Genomic DNA, 16685 nt, shown 5'->3' on the forward strand with positions numbered 1-16685 from the left:
GGGGGATTGACTGAGTATATTGTAGTCTAGATTAGAGTGGTGCTGGAAAAGCACAGTAGGTCAGGCAGCATCCGAGGAGCAGGAAAATCGACGTTTCGGGCAAAAGCCCTTCATCAGGAATAGAGGCAGGGTGCCTGCCGAGTGGAGAGATAAATGAGAGGGAGTGGGGGTGGGGGTGGGGAGAAAGTAGCATAGAGTACAATAGATGAGTGGGGGTGGGGATGGAAGTGGTACATTAGAGTCAATACAGGCACGATGCACTGAATGTTCTGTCGTGGTGACTGTAATATTGGATTAATATTGACGAAGTGCATTCGTCTTCAACAAACTATAGAAGTTTTAAAAGTAAAGGCGGCAGTTATTATAGCAATTAAATCCAACGTCTAGTCCAATCGAACCACTATGTTAGTTCTTGTACCTATGTTTTTTGGGGGGTAGTTCTTTCAACAAGTTATTTCTCAGTCGAAAGCATCCCAGCCCTTTCATTTTTCAACAGTGGCTATCCTCCTCCTCGCCCCCTCCCCGCCCCATTACATCAAAATATCGAGTTCAACCTGTTGTGTCCAGCAGACAAAGGATGAACAATTAGCAGCACGCTTCCAGTGAAAAGGGATCACTTTGTTTTTCTGACCTCAGAGTGGGTTTATGTTGAAATAGGCCAGAGCGCGCATCTGTTGCAACCAAACACTTGTCTCTGTTTAAGCAGAATGGAAACAGCCATTACTCACCTCACCGCCTCAGGCAAATCCCAACAAAACAGCGCCAGTTAACTGCACTGATTGTTCAACCTTTGTCATGCAAACTTCAGAGACTTTTTTTTTGATCTTGATGTAAGAGAAACAACATTTTCCCCCTTCATGGTATTGAAGAGCCTATTAAAAAAGACTGGGCTATTGCTGCCTGTGGAAAACCACAATCATTTACAACAAAAATACAGCGGGCGCTGGGAATCTGAAATAAAAGCCGAAGTTGCTGAGAATACTCAGGAGGATCGACCAGCATCTGTGCAGAGAGATACAATACACAGTTTCAGGTCAGGGACCTTCTATCAGAACCAATATTGCCTCAGGAAATATTTCTTTTCCAGGATCTGTAACCATCCCTTCTGCTGCACTACGTTAAAATAATATATACTATATTGAAACAAACAAAAACAGAAAGTGCTGAAGAAACGCAGCAGGTTCTGTGGAGAGAGAAAACAACATGAACATTCAGTAACCCTTCTTCAGAACAGATTGTCCGTGGTCGGGACGGGGAGAAACTTATTGCGAAACAGGCTCCATGGAGCTGGAAAATTAACTGTTTTTCCAGCTAAGGACACAATTGGCGGGACTGATCACTTCAGCAAACATTTGGTGAGCCAAGGCTTCTCGCCTCTCTTGTGTCAGTGTCATCTGCCTCTTTGTGTCTTTTCAGACGCGTGTCAGGTAAGACGAGAGACAATGGGGAGACAGGGACAGCGAGCACTTGTGCCTCACGCGTGCCACGTCTGACATCTGATTTCTTTCAGCATTTTCAACTTCCAGTGCAATCAAGATTAGTTTACTTTTTATTTTAAAAAAAAGGTTTTGTGGGGGTGGGGGGGGGGATCATCGCCACCGTGAGGAAGTAACAGCTGGCTGCTGCTAGGGGCTCCTCAGCATCTGCTTCAGCTCGCTTTTCGACACGGAACACCTTTAGTCCATCTGCCAAAGTTCTCCTTCGAAACGTTTCAAATGATCGCCACCAGCAAGCGGCAACAGTCGACGGATATCGATCCGCTTTTATTAACCGCGGATTAGCCCAATATCATTTCACTGCAGTTTGGCCGCGTCTGTCTAAGTGACACGCGTTTGCCACCCGACATGTAAACAAGCGCATGTTTAAAGAAATTTCAGGTGCTACTGTGTGAGGACCCGCTTTGTTAGCACTGGGGTTAAATTACCGTACTTCTCTTTCAATGACACCACTTTGATGCTGATGTTACAAATTACATGTAGTTTTTTTTTAGAAAAACTGAACTCCATGAAGCCATATGTTCTGCCAGTAGGCAAATGGATAAAGGATGCAAGAATATGCACAAGCGGGGGATTATCACTAATTTATTAAACATTTTTCTATTCATAAATGACTATTTAACACTGAGCCAGCCAGCTCTGTGTCCAGAAGCCGTCCGGATCCAGATTCAGTGACGCCTATCGCAGGTGAGAGATACTTCAATAGCCACAAGTTTTATATTTTAAAAAAATCAGTACCAAAAATATTATACTTGGAGGAAGAGACGTGACCAAATGAAATGCAATTAAAAAGTAAACCGCAAGAGGTTTAAGTGTAAGGTGCCATACGATATTGGTAATTTTGTATTATAGATATCTCTGACCTGCTTAAGACATTCGTCTCGACAAAGTCTTCAAATCGGTATCTAAAATTCAGCATTACGCTACCGCTACCAAGGGGAAAAAAGAGATTTAATAACAAAGATGCAGGTTTGTAATCAATGTGTATTACAATATTTGACTAAGCGAATCAATCAGTCCTCAGAGGCTTAATGAACCATTTAAACTTGTACCTAGCACCAAGTGCCGTTTACCAAAGGTTTCCTAAGCAGCCAATTCCAAGCTGGATGTACAAATACACACAATACCTCCCCCTCTTCTCGGGAGGCCAGTCAACATGACTAACTGCTCGCTACTGATAAGATCCTTAAAAAGGTCGAAAATTAAAAGTTAATTTTTATCGGTATCCCGGTAATTTATGAACACGTCAACCGATAGCCAAATTCGTGTCTTTATTTTTGATTTAATACGCATTTGACAACTTCGGAGCGGCAACTGATTATCGAATGGAAACTTCCTTTGGCTACCTTTAGGAACGAATACTATGTTAGAATTGAGCTGCCTTTGGCACATCTCACTTGTTTAGTCTCTTAAAACCACTTGTGGTTTACAACTTTTTAAGAGAGTACCATGAGCTTTTACATTGATAGCTTAGAGCAGTTTTATGATTAGCGATGCATCGGGCTGATAAGAATTTCTTCCGCATTTCAAAATAATGAAGTATTAAATAATACTGCGGTTGCAGAACAGATTTATATTCGTCTGCACAACGTCTACATGCAGTTGGATAAAGTTTATTTTGGATATTAAGCAGCAGCAGCTTAAGTCAGGTACAATCTGATAGATACTCCTTTTCAAAGTTTGTGAGAAGATTTGTAGCTCGGGTGCTCGTTCCTTGAAATCTACATCAATTATCCAAATATCTCCGTAGGTGGCTTGATATTTTATTTGACAATACAAAGTAAAATGACCTTAAAGTGTTTCACGATATAAAGGCACTATATAAATGCAAGCTTTTGCAGTAAAGTGTGAAGCCAACGTGAGCTTTCACAGTGTGAATGTACTTAAAAATCACTGTTTAGATTAGAGTGGTGCTGGAAAAGCACAGCAGGTCAGGCAGCATCCGAGGAGCAGGAAAATCGACGTTTCAGGCAAAAGTCCTTCATTAGCCTTTCCTGATGAATGGCTTTTGCCCGAAACGTCGATTTCCCCGCTCCTCGGATGCTGCCTGACCTGCTGTGCTTTTCCAGCACCACGCTGATCTAAACTCTGGTTTCCAGCATCTGCAGTCCTCACTTTTGCCGACTTAAAAATCAATGTAGCTATTTTCAGCAAACAGCAAATTTAATGGAATGAGCTTTGAAAGGAGGATACCCAACTTGCAAGTTCTGAAGTACAAGATTGGCAAAATGTATGTTGACATAGACAACTGAGCCACAGATGGTGTGGTATCAGATGGTATGAACTTTATGGTATCAACAAAGGTTCAAGTCTGTAAGTACAATATATGATCAATTGTTACATCCAAATACTTGGGTTTTTGCAGATAGATTGTATTTTTTCTGTATGTATGACAATGAAATTATCCACAAAATAATTGTCTTTTAATTGGTCCACCTCATACAGTCATAGAGTTATAGAGCACGGAAACAGTCCTTCGGCCCAACTCGTCCATTCCAACCAGATATCCCAAATTAATCGAGTCCCATTTGCCAGCATTTGGCCCATATCCCTCTAACCCTTCCTATTCATGTACCCAGCCAAATGCCTTTTAACTGTAATTATAGCAACCTCATCACTTCCTTATTGCAACAGAATACCACCACCAAACACATTCCCTGGCTGCATTTCACAGGGTCACTCCCTCAGAGACACCCTAGTCCATTCCACAGCCACCAACATCACCTTCCCACGTAAACCAGAAGGTGTAACAGCTGCCCCTTCATCTTCTCCCTGCTTACCATCCAAGGACCTAAACCAGTCTTTCCTGGCAAAGCAGCATTTCACCTGTACCTTCTCCAATCTTGTGTATTGCACTTGCTGCACCCCAAATGGCCTACTCTACATTGGAGAAACCAAACTGCGATTTGGTGACTGCTTTGAGAAATACCTCCAGTCCGAGTGCAGGCATTACTCCAAACTTCCTGTAGCTGGCCATTTTAACATAGCGTCCTGTTCACATAACTGTCTGTCTTTGTCATGCTACAACGTTCCAGTGAATCACAACATAAACTGGAGGGACAACATCTCATCTTCAGACTAGGTACTTGAGGGGTAGCACAGTGGCGACTGTTGCTGCCTCTCAGCACCAGGGACCCACGTTCAATTCTAGACATGGGTGACTGTGTGGAGTTTGCACATTCTCCCCATGTCTGTGTGGGTTCACTCCAGTTTCCTCCCATGATCCAAAGACGTGCAGATTAGGTGGATTGGCCAAGCTAAATTGCCCACAGTATCCAGGGATGTGCAGGATTGGTTGGTTAGCCCTAAGAAATGCAGGGTTACAGGAATAGGGTAATGGGATGGGAATAGAGGGATGCTGTTCAGAGGGCTGGTGTGGACTTGAGTGGCTGAATGGCCTGCTTCCACACTGTAGGAATTCTATGATTTACGACCTTCTGGACTTTAATATTGAATTCAACACCTTTAAATAGTGAACTCACTCCCAATCCTTTTCTTTCTTCTAGGTTTACTTATTACATTCTGTTAACACATCCTTGCTCCCCTCTCCCACCCCAGTGGAACTGTCTGTTCTTTCAAGTCTGGCAGTTAGACATACCATTTTTCTGCTATTTCCATATACCCATTACTTAATCAAAACATCAACATCCTTTCTACCCCAGCACTCCACACACCAACCCCCCCCCCACACCCCAAACCATTGCATAAATGCTGCTCCCTCCCCATCTCATGTCAGCTCTGAAGTTATCTAGACTCGAAATGTTAGCTTGCTTTCTCTCCAACACTTTGTTTTCAGTAGATTCCAGCAACTGCAGTAATTTATTCATGCTTCCTTAGTGAAGATTATTTATTTTCCTCTACGCCATACAGCATACGTTTTTTTTAAATAGTAGTAAAAGCAAAATATTGCAGATGCTGAAAATCTAAAAGAAAACTAGGAAGTACAAGAAAGCAGATCTGGCAGCATCTTAACAGAGAAACACAGTTAATGATGACTCTTCAGAACTCTCGAGTTCATACTCAGAACGTTCACTGTTTCTCTGTTCACAGATAGTGCTAGACCTGCTGAGTTTCTCCAACAGTTGTTGTTTTGATAAATGTTTAATGTTTACGAAGCAGCCTAGGAGCTAGACAAATGCAAATGGCAATCTGGCAGACATTTTTAAAAGAAATTGGTTCCTTTCATTAACCAGTTCCCACTTTTAATACCAAGCTAACTTGGTATTAAAAAGGAAGTTAATTTGGATTTTCAGAGTGTCTAACAAAAATAATAAGGATACACTGCTAAATTGCCTTGCTGAGTCAGTTACTTTCTCAAAGTATTCCCATGAATGAAACATTCACTTAATTGCTTAGCGCTAGACAAAGTATTAATAACAAATAATTTATCTAGTTCTGAACAAAAGGATTTATTCATCTTTATCAGGTGAAAGCTTGAAACATTGATAGCAAAAACTAAATCAGTCTCTATTTAAAGAATTTAAATTAGAATAAAAAAATTGTCAGTGCAAGTAGACTGGAATGGTAGAAATTGGTGACCAACATTTCACCTAATTCTAACCCTACTCCAAGCTAATATACATTCCAATCAGTTATTGCTTGCTAACAAATTTGGATTTCATAATTCCACCTCTAGAAAAATGGCAAAATTGTAACATTGAAAATACCGCTATTACCACAATTTGACCAGAAATATGTTAAAAGGAAAATCAATGGATCAGTTGGGAAAAGGATTTTGATAACGATTTTGTTTCTTCAAAGAAGTTGACAGTGTGGCGATATCTACGTAGGGTTTGGAAAAGAAATATGCCCAATAGTGGAATGAGAAATCAACAATGGGCAGTGCAATAAGGAAAAGTTCAGCATTAAAGCACGAGGAGGTTGATAATGGTCAAAAGGCTGAAAAATACCATTAAAGTAAGATGAAGCAAGTCCTTGCAGGAGAATGAAAAAGACAGAACCATTTAAATGTTATTAACCCTCCCTCTGCATAACTTGATCCAATAGCTTGCTTTGTTATGAACTAATTTGTATTCATCTCTATGGAATAGATTCCCAAGACGCATTTACTGGATCTGGAATTATTCTTGTGAAGAATTGACATTATTGCTGTTTCGTCCCACTATCTTCCAAGCCACTTACTCCTGGATGCAAAATCATACCTGTGCGAAAATTGCACTAGTTCTGTGCTTTTCACTTTGTGATATACGGATGAGTTTAAGTGGAAACAATGCAAAATCTGCTTTAAACTAGTGCAATCAAATGGCATATACTGTAAATTTAAATGTTTAAGTGCCCAGTAATAACAATTGTAATTTGGTGCAGTTTGAGTGATACACCTGTATTGGAGTGGTAGCTGCACATTAAAAATGCTGTTCAGTCATATCAGATAATTAGATCAAGTTGGTATTAATACATGGATCTTTTCTTGGACCTCTTGATTCTGAAAAAATGTTAGTTACACAAAGCTTGTGTTTGCAGCAAACCTCAAGTGGCCCTGTCAGTTCTCATTTGTCTTTCCAAGATCCTGATGTCCAAAAGAAGAAAGACATGCCTCATCATATGTACCTACTGTAGCTAGCTGGAGTGTTCAATGCAAGAGATGTTCTGATTTAAGTATTTGGCTGATAGCGACATAAAATTCTTAACAGAAAAACAAAAACATAGCTAAAAAGAGAATTTGCCAAAAAAAACTCAGTAGCGTTGGCTGCATCGATGGAGAGAAAGCAGAATTAATGTTTTAGCAACTTCTTCAGAACTGGAAGAAAATTCTTTACAGTATAAGAAGTGTCTGAAGTGAATCACAACAGAGATACAAGGTTAACTTGCCCTATTTGAGTTGAGATGTGGATGGATAGAGACACATTCTGAACGCTGTGTGGGTTTCTATAAAAGGTAGCAATTTCTTACAGAAATCTCTTTTCATGTGCTTCGTCTGAAGTCTTTCCCCTATGAGATGGATACGTAATGTGCTTCTTTCAACAATCTAGTGCTGGCAAGCAGGTCTCTTGTAGGAATCCTTTGTCAATGATCAGTTTATTAAGTTCCAACGCAGCTACAATCAATACACATATTATCTACTGGCTGCAAGTTATCTGCCAGTCCAGATGGTTTTGATTTCCTTCTTGCCAAAGAGTCATCATCTTCATTCTTTTTGCTTGCCTGCTTGACATGATTGATTCTGCCCAGCAGCTCAGCAAGGAGTGTTCATGTTCAAGCTCTCCCTGAAGTAGATGGGACCATGGTGACTCAGCAGTTTACCAGTCAGATGGTGCCTGACTCAAGGTGGGTGGTGGCTGACCAATGAGACACACTCTGTTGTATCATTGAAGACAGCCTGTCACACATGTTCTCAATCCCAGTTGCGTTGGGAATATCACGGTTACCATGCTATGTTAGTGCTCTGCTGAAAATGTGTTGCTGGAAAAGCGCAGCAGGTCAGGCAGCATCCAAGGAACAGGAGAATCGACGTTTGGGGCATAAGCCCTTCTTCAGGCTTGGGCTTATGCCCCAAACGTCAATTCTCCTGTTCCTTGGATGCTGCCTGACCTGCTGCGCTTTTCCAGCAACACATTTTCAGCTCTGATCTCCAGCATCTGCAGTCCTCACTTTCTCCTATGTTAGTACTCTGCAGTGAAACTGGAGTATCCTCTGCAGGTCACAAGCTGCATAAAAAATATATGGAGAGCCCAGGATGCCCAAATAATCAGGGTCCCCCTTCTTGACCATCCTTGCTTGGTGTTCCTTTGGACTCAACATGACGTTTGGCAACAGGTTGGTTGCAGAAGTTGGTGTATAGGCAAAAAAAGTCTAGGCATCAGTCCACCTTTGAGTTCCTTCATTTGTCAAGGTATGTGTTATTAGGTTGAAACTTTATTGCTGGAACAGCACAGCAGGTCAGGCAGCATCCAGGGAACAGGAGATTCGACGTTTCGGGCACAGGCCCTTCTTCAGGAATGAGCAGAGAGTGTTCAGCAGGAGAAGATAAAAGGTAGGGAGGAGGGACTTGGAGGAGGGGAGTTGGAAATGTGATAGGTGGAAAGAGGGGGGAGTTGAAATGCTGTGCTACAGGGTGGTTGGGTTGGTTCGTCCGGGTGGCTCAGAGGTGCTATTAGGCTTCAACTCTCCTGTGATATCCACAGATAGTGGAGCTTTTCATCCATAGTTGACAGTTTGGTTTACAAGTGCCATGTTGTATCTATATGCTCAAGGCATATATCCTCTAATCTTAAAATTGAGGGTCTCAATTTGTGTATATCACAGGTGAGGAAGTTTAGATGTTTAGATTCCCTAGTGTGGAAACAGGTCTTTCAGCCCGACATGTCCACACCGACCCCCCGAAGAGTAACCCACCCAGACCCATTTCCCTCTGGCTAATACACCTAGCACTATTGGTAATTTAGCATGACCAATTCACCTAGTCTGCATATTTTTGGACTGAGAGGGGAAACCCACCCAGACACGGGCAGAATGTGCAAACTCCACATAGACAGTTGCCTGAGGCTGAAATCAAACCTGCGCCTGGAACGGTGAGGCTGCAGTGCTAACTACTGAGCCACCATACCACCCCAGGAAACACAGCTGAACACCTGCTAGGAGAGAGAGAGAGACTGTGTACTCACTGAGGGGGTCTTAAACATTCAGTCTCTTTCAGAAAATAATGAGAAGCATACTAACACACAAAAACAAAAGCATGCTTTCTTCATCCACACACTAAGTGTGTCAAACATATTGATGTGGCGCACAATGTTCCATATAGCATAAAACACCACTGAGAAAATTAGAGATTTCTAATTTTTGTGCCCTTCAAAAAAAAACATGAGATATATGATGATATGGACATTGTATGTTTTATGGATAAATGATTAAGGTCTGCTATATTCATGGTTCTATACAAACTACGGTTTGATTTATTGAAAAGGTACTATCAAAGTAATTGTCATGTAGGTTTTAATATGTCCAGCAAGCCAACTTTAAAGAGTAGCATTGAATAATGCTATATTCTATTCATTTACGACATAAGTTTACACAGTTCAAGTTATTACAAAAAGCAAAAATACAAGATATTTCCATTACATATTTAAATAATGCAAGTGATAATAGAACTAGTAGTCCCCAAAGTTTCATGCAGCTGATACCTGCACATCTTGTATATATTTAAATCATACAGAATTACATGAAAAATACAGAGCACAGGAATAGGCCATTTGACCCAAATAGACATTGCTGCTACTTATGCTCCACAATAGCCTGTACCCATTCTTTTTCATTCAAATATCATTGTAATCCTCTATTCCCTCCTGCCCTTAAGTGCTTTCTATACTATTTCCCCAACTATTCCCTTTGGTAAATCTTACCATATTCTCAACATTCTCTGGGTAAAGAACCTACTTCCTTTTTGAGTTCTCGATTTGATTTACTTATTGTCTCTAGCTTTGCTGTTTCCCACAAATGGTAACTGTCTACATCTACTCTATCAAAATCCACTGTTAGGTCATCTCTCAGCCTTCTCATTTCATAAATAGAGATGACACCTGTTCATCCCTCCCTGATAAGTAATGAGGCCAGAAATGTGAAATCAAAAAGTCAACTTAATTTCCTTCTGGTTTTGTTGAATTAAACCATTTGTCAACTAGTTGGATCCTTTAAAATTAGCAAGTTGCCACATGAAAACAGTTTTGATAATTCCAACTAATAAGCACAGGATTTTCCTGATATTATTCTTGCAGATTTTGAAATTCTCTTCAGTCCAAATACTCTACATCAGGTGTTTTTTTTTGGTGCATTTTATGATCAGCAACTAGAACTGCTGAAAATGATGTTTACAACTATACAGGGAAACTTCAATAGGGTCCGGATCTGCAAGGTTTTGATTATCACTCATTTACACTTAAATACCTTGTACACAGTGTACACCTTTCCTGGTGATCGTAATTAGCATTTGGCACTTTGCCGGTTGCATTTCAGGTTCTGTGGCTTTATGTATTGGTGCCACACTGGCTCAGCACTGCTACTTGACAAGCGTCAGGGATGTGGGCTCGATTCCAGCCTTAGGTGGCTATGCAAACTCCACACTCTCCACTTATCTGCATGCATTTCTTCCCAGAGTCCAAAGATGTGCAGGTTAGGTGGATTGGCCATGCTAAATTGCTCTGTAATGTTCAGGGATGCGGAGCCTGGATGATTAGCCATGGTAAATGCACAGTAATGGGGATAAGGCAGAGGGCAAGGTATGGGATATTCTTTGGAGGCTTGATAGATCAAGTGACCTCCTTTCGGATTGTAGGGATTCTATTTGATATCAGGCTTGATCATGAACTGAACTGATGACATGTTTTCCAAAACAATTGTGACTCCCTCATAATAAGTTAGAAGACAAGTGTGAATATAAATTTTCAGACAATTACACTTCATATTAACTTTTAAAGAAGGACAAATTATTTTTATTCCTGACAACTCACTCTACCTTGAGCACTAGACAAAGGCAGCATCAGTTCAAGCAAAAGCAAAATGCTGTGGTTATGGCAAATCTGAAATAAAAACAAAATTCAGGAAATATTCATAAGATTCAGGCAGCATCTGTGGAGAGAGAAACACAATTAACATTTCAGATGAATGACCTTTCATTTCATTTTGATGTGCTGATACAATCAGTAGGTGCCAATTTTGATTACATAGCAGTGTAAAAGGAAGTCAAATCAAAACACTGGCAAACTTTGTATCTCATATGTATCAGTTATACTTTATCTTAATATTAAAATATCAAATGATGGGTTTAACATGCATGAATGGACAAATCAACCAATATCGGTAGTCAAAATTTATTCAGTTTCCTGGTAAAATAGGGACGACATTCCACAATATATTTAATATGCTTTATTATATATTATACGTGCAGTATATGGTTCTTAGCAATATTTCAAGCATGGCTACAAATGCAGAATGCATTTAGAAGTTTAATACGTGTAATGAAAGATGTGCTTTGTCACAACTTAATTACAGTGCAAACATAATTATACTGAACTTACTCATTAAGTCATTAGCAGATTAATACCACTGGTACTTTCCTTTCAATCCAATGTCATTTCTAAACATGCAATCAATTTACTGAAAGCTATTTAAATTCCATTCTTTCATAATAAAATACATACCCAAAGCTACATACAGCCATTTTTCTTAGCTTATTTATAATATCAGACAAATATTCATATCCATTTAATACAGAACATAGATGCTGTCTGCATGCTTCATTTTTCATTTGGAAATGATCTTTTTTTTAATTTGCCACATACACATGTTGAACTACACTGAATGACCAGCAACATTTTCACTTTTGAAATGTCATTATTTTACATAGTATATACCACATGAAATCTTACACACTCATTTTAAAAAGTCACATCTCTTTTGCAGATCATGCCCAGGTACATTAAAACAAACATCAGTCCTCCATAAAGCTTTGCTTCACATGTATGAATGAGTATTACATCAGTTTTGTAAAATATTCAAATATTACAGAAATCAGGTACTGTATTTGTTCAAAATACTTTTAGTGTAGCACCTCAGGTTATTTAAATATAACCACTGATGAAGTTAGAGGGCTACAAAGATAGGGCTGGAGAGTGGGATTAACTGGATAGCTTTCAGAAACTGGCACAGACATGATGGAATGAATGCTTCCTTCTGTGCTGTAAAATTCCCTGATTCTATGGTTATCCATATCACTTAAGTACCATTTTGTGTTGCAATACTCTTCCAGGATGATGGTGCATTCATTAGATTGATTTCTAAAAATCTAATAAATTAAAAGGAAGCGTCAAACTACTTTCAGCTACTTATAATTATACATGATCAAAACATTTAAAAATCTCAGATGCATGAGGATGATAAATAATTCACTGAAAAACTATGCATAAGCATTGCAAATGTATCTGTGTGCCACAATATGTAACTGAGTGCACTCAATAGAAATTCGATGGAACACAACAGGTCATAAGAAAAGTAGATAACTGCAGGGATATACAAACCAAGTGAAACAAGTAGCTGTATATTACTGGGAAAGTTCAAATTTTAATTAATTAGTCTTTTTTAATCCACAGAAGAACCAAAGGAAAAGCACTGGCACCCACTGTTTTCATTGGTGCACTTCTCATACTGACTGCAAATAGAGTTGACATATACTTTATGCAATGTGGACCAAAACACTTATCTTTTATCAGTTTGTCCAATTTGGCAAATATGATTGCACACAAATGTGGAGTTCTTATCTCAATCAGTAACTTCAGTTAGAGTAATTAACTCAAGTAGATAAGTTATGGATTTCAATGTTCCCAATCTGCACTCTAGCTTCTATTTCAGATAAAATGTGGAAATGAGTTTAATGCTTACTTTAAAAGTTTTCCACTGCAGTTACCCAATAAAGACAAATGGTTTTAAGATGTAGAGAAACTAAGTGATAGTGTTTAGACAATGTGAAGAATATATGCAATATAGAGGATATCTTACCAAAACCTCTGAGTCACATAAAAGTTCAATAAATATCCTTTACAAATGATGTGCAGATTCTGCAGTAAACTGGTTAGTAATTTATGCAGCCGTCAGGGCATCTTGCAATACACTTATGGATATTCACTAAAAAAAATTACAAATTCATAACAATCTCGTCTCAATGATAGTACAATTATTGGTATTATTCTAGAAATAACACATTAATTACATCAACTCCCTAAAGGGTGGGATCCTTGAAGATGAATTCAAGCATTATTCTTCTTAAAAATGCATCCTAAATCAGCATGGATAACTGTCTGAACTGCTTAATTATAGCTATGGAACATTACTTCAAAAGTTCACTACACTTTATTTTTGCAGTCAATACAAAATAATGTTAGTGTGTGCATGTTAAGAATTTGATTGTATTTATATCTAAACAGTTTAAAGTTATACAGTCAGTACCTTCAAGAGTGAAAAATAAATAATACATTTACAAAAACTGGCATTTTTCTGTGAAACATTAAAAGAAAACCAAAAGCACAAAATTAAATAACTTCAACCTTTTGGTGCAAATTTAATTTCAGATATGCAAAAGCAATACTGGCAGACAGCATTTAAATAGACTCTTTGGGTACTTAAACCATTTAAATATTTTACATGGTACGTGTCAAGTCTTCAAGACAAGCAGCTTCACCCAGCAACTAGTTCTCCTCAGTTGAGGTCTGTTTTGTTGCATTGCAGCCAGTTAATTAACTTTGAATGGCTAAGGTAGGTTTCACCATCAGCTTAAAAACTTTGATGTCAATACAGTTTACAATAAGTGATTCTTGACAAACACAAGAAACAGCTATCTGCTGTATGCAATGAACACTATGTACTCTAAGATACTCAGAAGGCTAAGTGACAGTAGATTCCAACCACAGATTGTGTCCATTAAAATGTAGCATTACATAATGTATTTTGAATAACTGTCAAAAGGGACAATCGATTGAGTATAAATATGTTTGGATTAAGTCTCAATGAACACTGATCAACTGTCACTTAAAGGATAGTCAGTAATGTAGTTCTGGTTCTATTTAAAATGCACAAGAAACCTTAGATACAGTTTGGCATAAAATGCACAACTTTTATTCTGAACAACTACCAAAAAAAGTCTTACAAAAATGTATATAACTTAATATAAAATTTAATAGAACTATTATTCAGATCAGTTGCTTTTTAAATTGACAGAACTTGACATTTTTATTTAAAACTATATGAAGAATTCGCTGCTGAAACTAGTTCTTCCAATGAAATCTCAGTACATTTCAAAAATACAAAATATGTCAGATCTGAGTTATACTGCACTCATCCCAATCCAGTACGAGACAGGTGTGATTTAGGCAGAGAATAAGGCATGGTCACATTCTCAGTTTCCAATGTTTAAGTTATGGTGCTGCATTTTAAACAACATTAACCCAACTTCTCTTAAATGCAAAAATGCCAGTAAAACTGCTGCCTTAGATGCCACAACTAACATTTTAACAAATGTAAGTATTCCAATCAATCTGTTCAATTAAAAAAAGTTGTCCATTCTATTTCTACCTAAAATTTCCTACTCCTTCAAGAAATACAGATAAAATGAAAATAGGAAACATTTTTTTAAAGTGTATTGCAATTTTAGTTAAATCAAATATTTTGTGGTAATACAGTTGTAGACAGCTCCCAAGAACAAAATAAAAAATCCAGTGTTGGTTTGGAAGTACCGGAAGATTGAAACACAATAGGCAATCAAGTAATAGGTAAGTAGTAAGCAATCTGTTTTGGCATCACAGAACATTAGTTGAATACATTTGAACACAATGTCTCTGAAGTGTATGAATGCCTGCTGCAATACCATAGAAAACACACCACTAAATTTATTGTGTGAACATCTCCCCATTAAATATGTCAGACCCTTCCCCAAAGTACACAAATACAACAGATAATCAAGTTATAGGCAAGTAAAAGGTGATCAGTTTTGGCATCACTGAGTATACTGATATTTTATTCCAATCCATTCAAATGTATTAATGGCTTCTAGCATATAATAGAAACTGCAACACCAAATTCACTGTGAAACTCCCCAAATAAATGTTGGACCGTTCCCAAAAGGTATGTAATAGTACTGGAGCTATTTAGATGAAACATTACTGCAAAGCTATATTCACTTTAGAGTTGCTTTTTCATTCTATTGTTGCTACGTTCTATCCGAAAAGATAATATAAAAATAAATACAGTATGCAAGGTCAATAGGTGAGTGTCACTCAGGAGGGATTCCCCCAGGTCAACCTACCAGTGAGGTCACTATGTATTTGCTAATCTATACAAGGTATGAATTATATTTTGCTAAAAACAAACTGAAAAAAGTTCATTCTTAAATGTTAGCCAAATTGAGTGAGAGAGAGCGAGAGAGAGAGAGAGAGAGAGAGAGAGAGTGAGAGTGAGAGTGAGAGTGAGAGTGAGAGTGAGAGAGATGGATGGAGAGGTAGAGAGAGAGGGATTTAAGATATATAGTTTCTACTTTGCCTGGCAACAATTACTTAATAGCCACTATGAAAAGAGTAATACCATTCTGTAAACTTCTTTACCAATTCATGGTCTATAAAGATCTTCAAGTTGCCATCGCTTTTTGTCACAGGCATTAAGCATATTTTGTCAATTCCAAAATGTTAATTATGTCAATTGTTTGTTGAAAGCTTCCCAGCTTTTCTAGATGGCTCGTATGGCACTCTCAGAATGCTGGGCGTTTCTTCCATTACTCGCACTAGAAGGTTATCAATGTAGTCCTCAAGCTCCCGGATTTGACCATCTTTTCTCTTAACAAGTTCTTTTTGCTTCACAAGTTCATAGATCAGCTCATCATATGATAAATTACGATATCCAGTGGCAAGCAGACGGAGATCCTGGAATCAGAAACTGAAATTAGGTTGCTTAAATTCAAATCCTCCATGTATTAGACTAATTTAAACAAAAAATTGAATACAGTGTACCACCTATAGCTTAAACAGAATGACTGTCTCACATTGTACCATAGCAGTATCATAGCTTATCATTGATATCATAATATCTAATGAATATTTCTGCAAGGACTGGCACTGGTTAAGTAAAACTGGGGTGATGAAAATGTAGCTATTTCAAAACAGGTGAACACCAACTTGAATGTGTCAGGAAACATGAAAGCTGAGAGATGGACTTTGAATTTAAGACTTACCTGAAGAACAAGCATAATTTATAAACTTTTGTCCTCTTGCATTCTTTTATTTTATTTGCAGAGTTCATAATTACATATTAATTAAATCTGGAGGTCATATAGATCAACAACTACTGAAAACAATTTTGTGCTTGGAACATTGAAGATATCCAATCCAGCCCAATGAACCTCAATTGCTATATTGGAAATAAGTATTCACACTTGGAAGCTTGCTTTTATGCAACAATTAGGCTGTTAGAGAACTGGACAAGGGAAGCGATGTAGGACAACTGATAAAAAAGACTTGTTTGTGTAATCATAATAAATTATATTCCTAACATATATTTTGGAAACAAAGTTCAATGTTATCATGCTATTCAACTTCCCCATTTGTGGGGCACATTCCTGCAGATGAAAGTGACCTTAAAGAAAAACAATGGGGGAAACATTTGTATTTTCATTCATAGGTCTCCCTAGAATGACTATGA

At 38.2% G+C, this 16685-nt stretch overlaps 1 protein-coding gene across 1 annotated transcript in view; it reads right to left on the minus strand.

The window, feature by feature from the left end:
- Window positions 1-11357: 11357 nt before the first annotated feature.
- The window catches only part of LOC122561235 (rab11 family-interacting protein 2), a 97197-nt gene continuing 91869 nt past the window's right edge, over window positions 11358-16685 (minus strand). Inside the window, exon 5 of the mRNA XM_043712845.1 lies at window positions 11358-15910. Within this exon, the coding sequence (XP_043568780.1) occupies window positions 15686-15910 (225 nt within the window). The 3' untranslated portion in view covers window positions 11358-15685. The remainder of the gene's footprint in view (window positions 15911-16685) is intronic.

Source organism: Chiloscyllium plagiosum, chromosome 22, assembly GCF_004010195.1.
Source record: "Chiloscyllium plagiosum isolate BGI_BamShark_2017 chromosome 22, ASM401019v2, whole genome shotgun sequence".
Classification (NCBI taxonomy): domain Eukaryota; kingdom Metazoa; phylum Chordata; class Chondrichthyes; order Orectolobiformes; family Hemiscylliidae; genus Chiloscyllium; species Chiloscyllium plagiosum.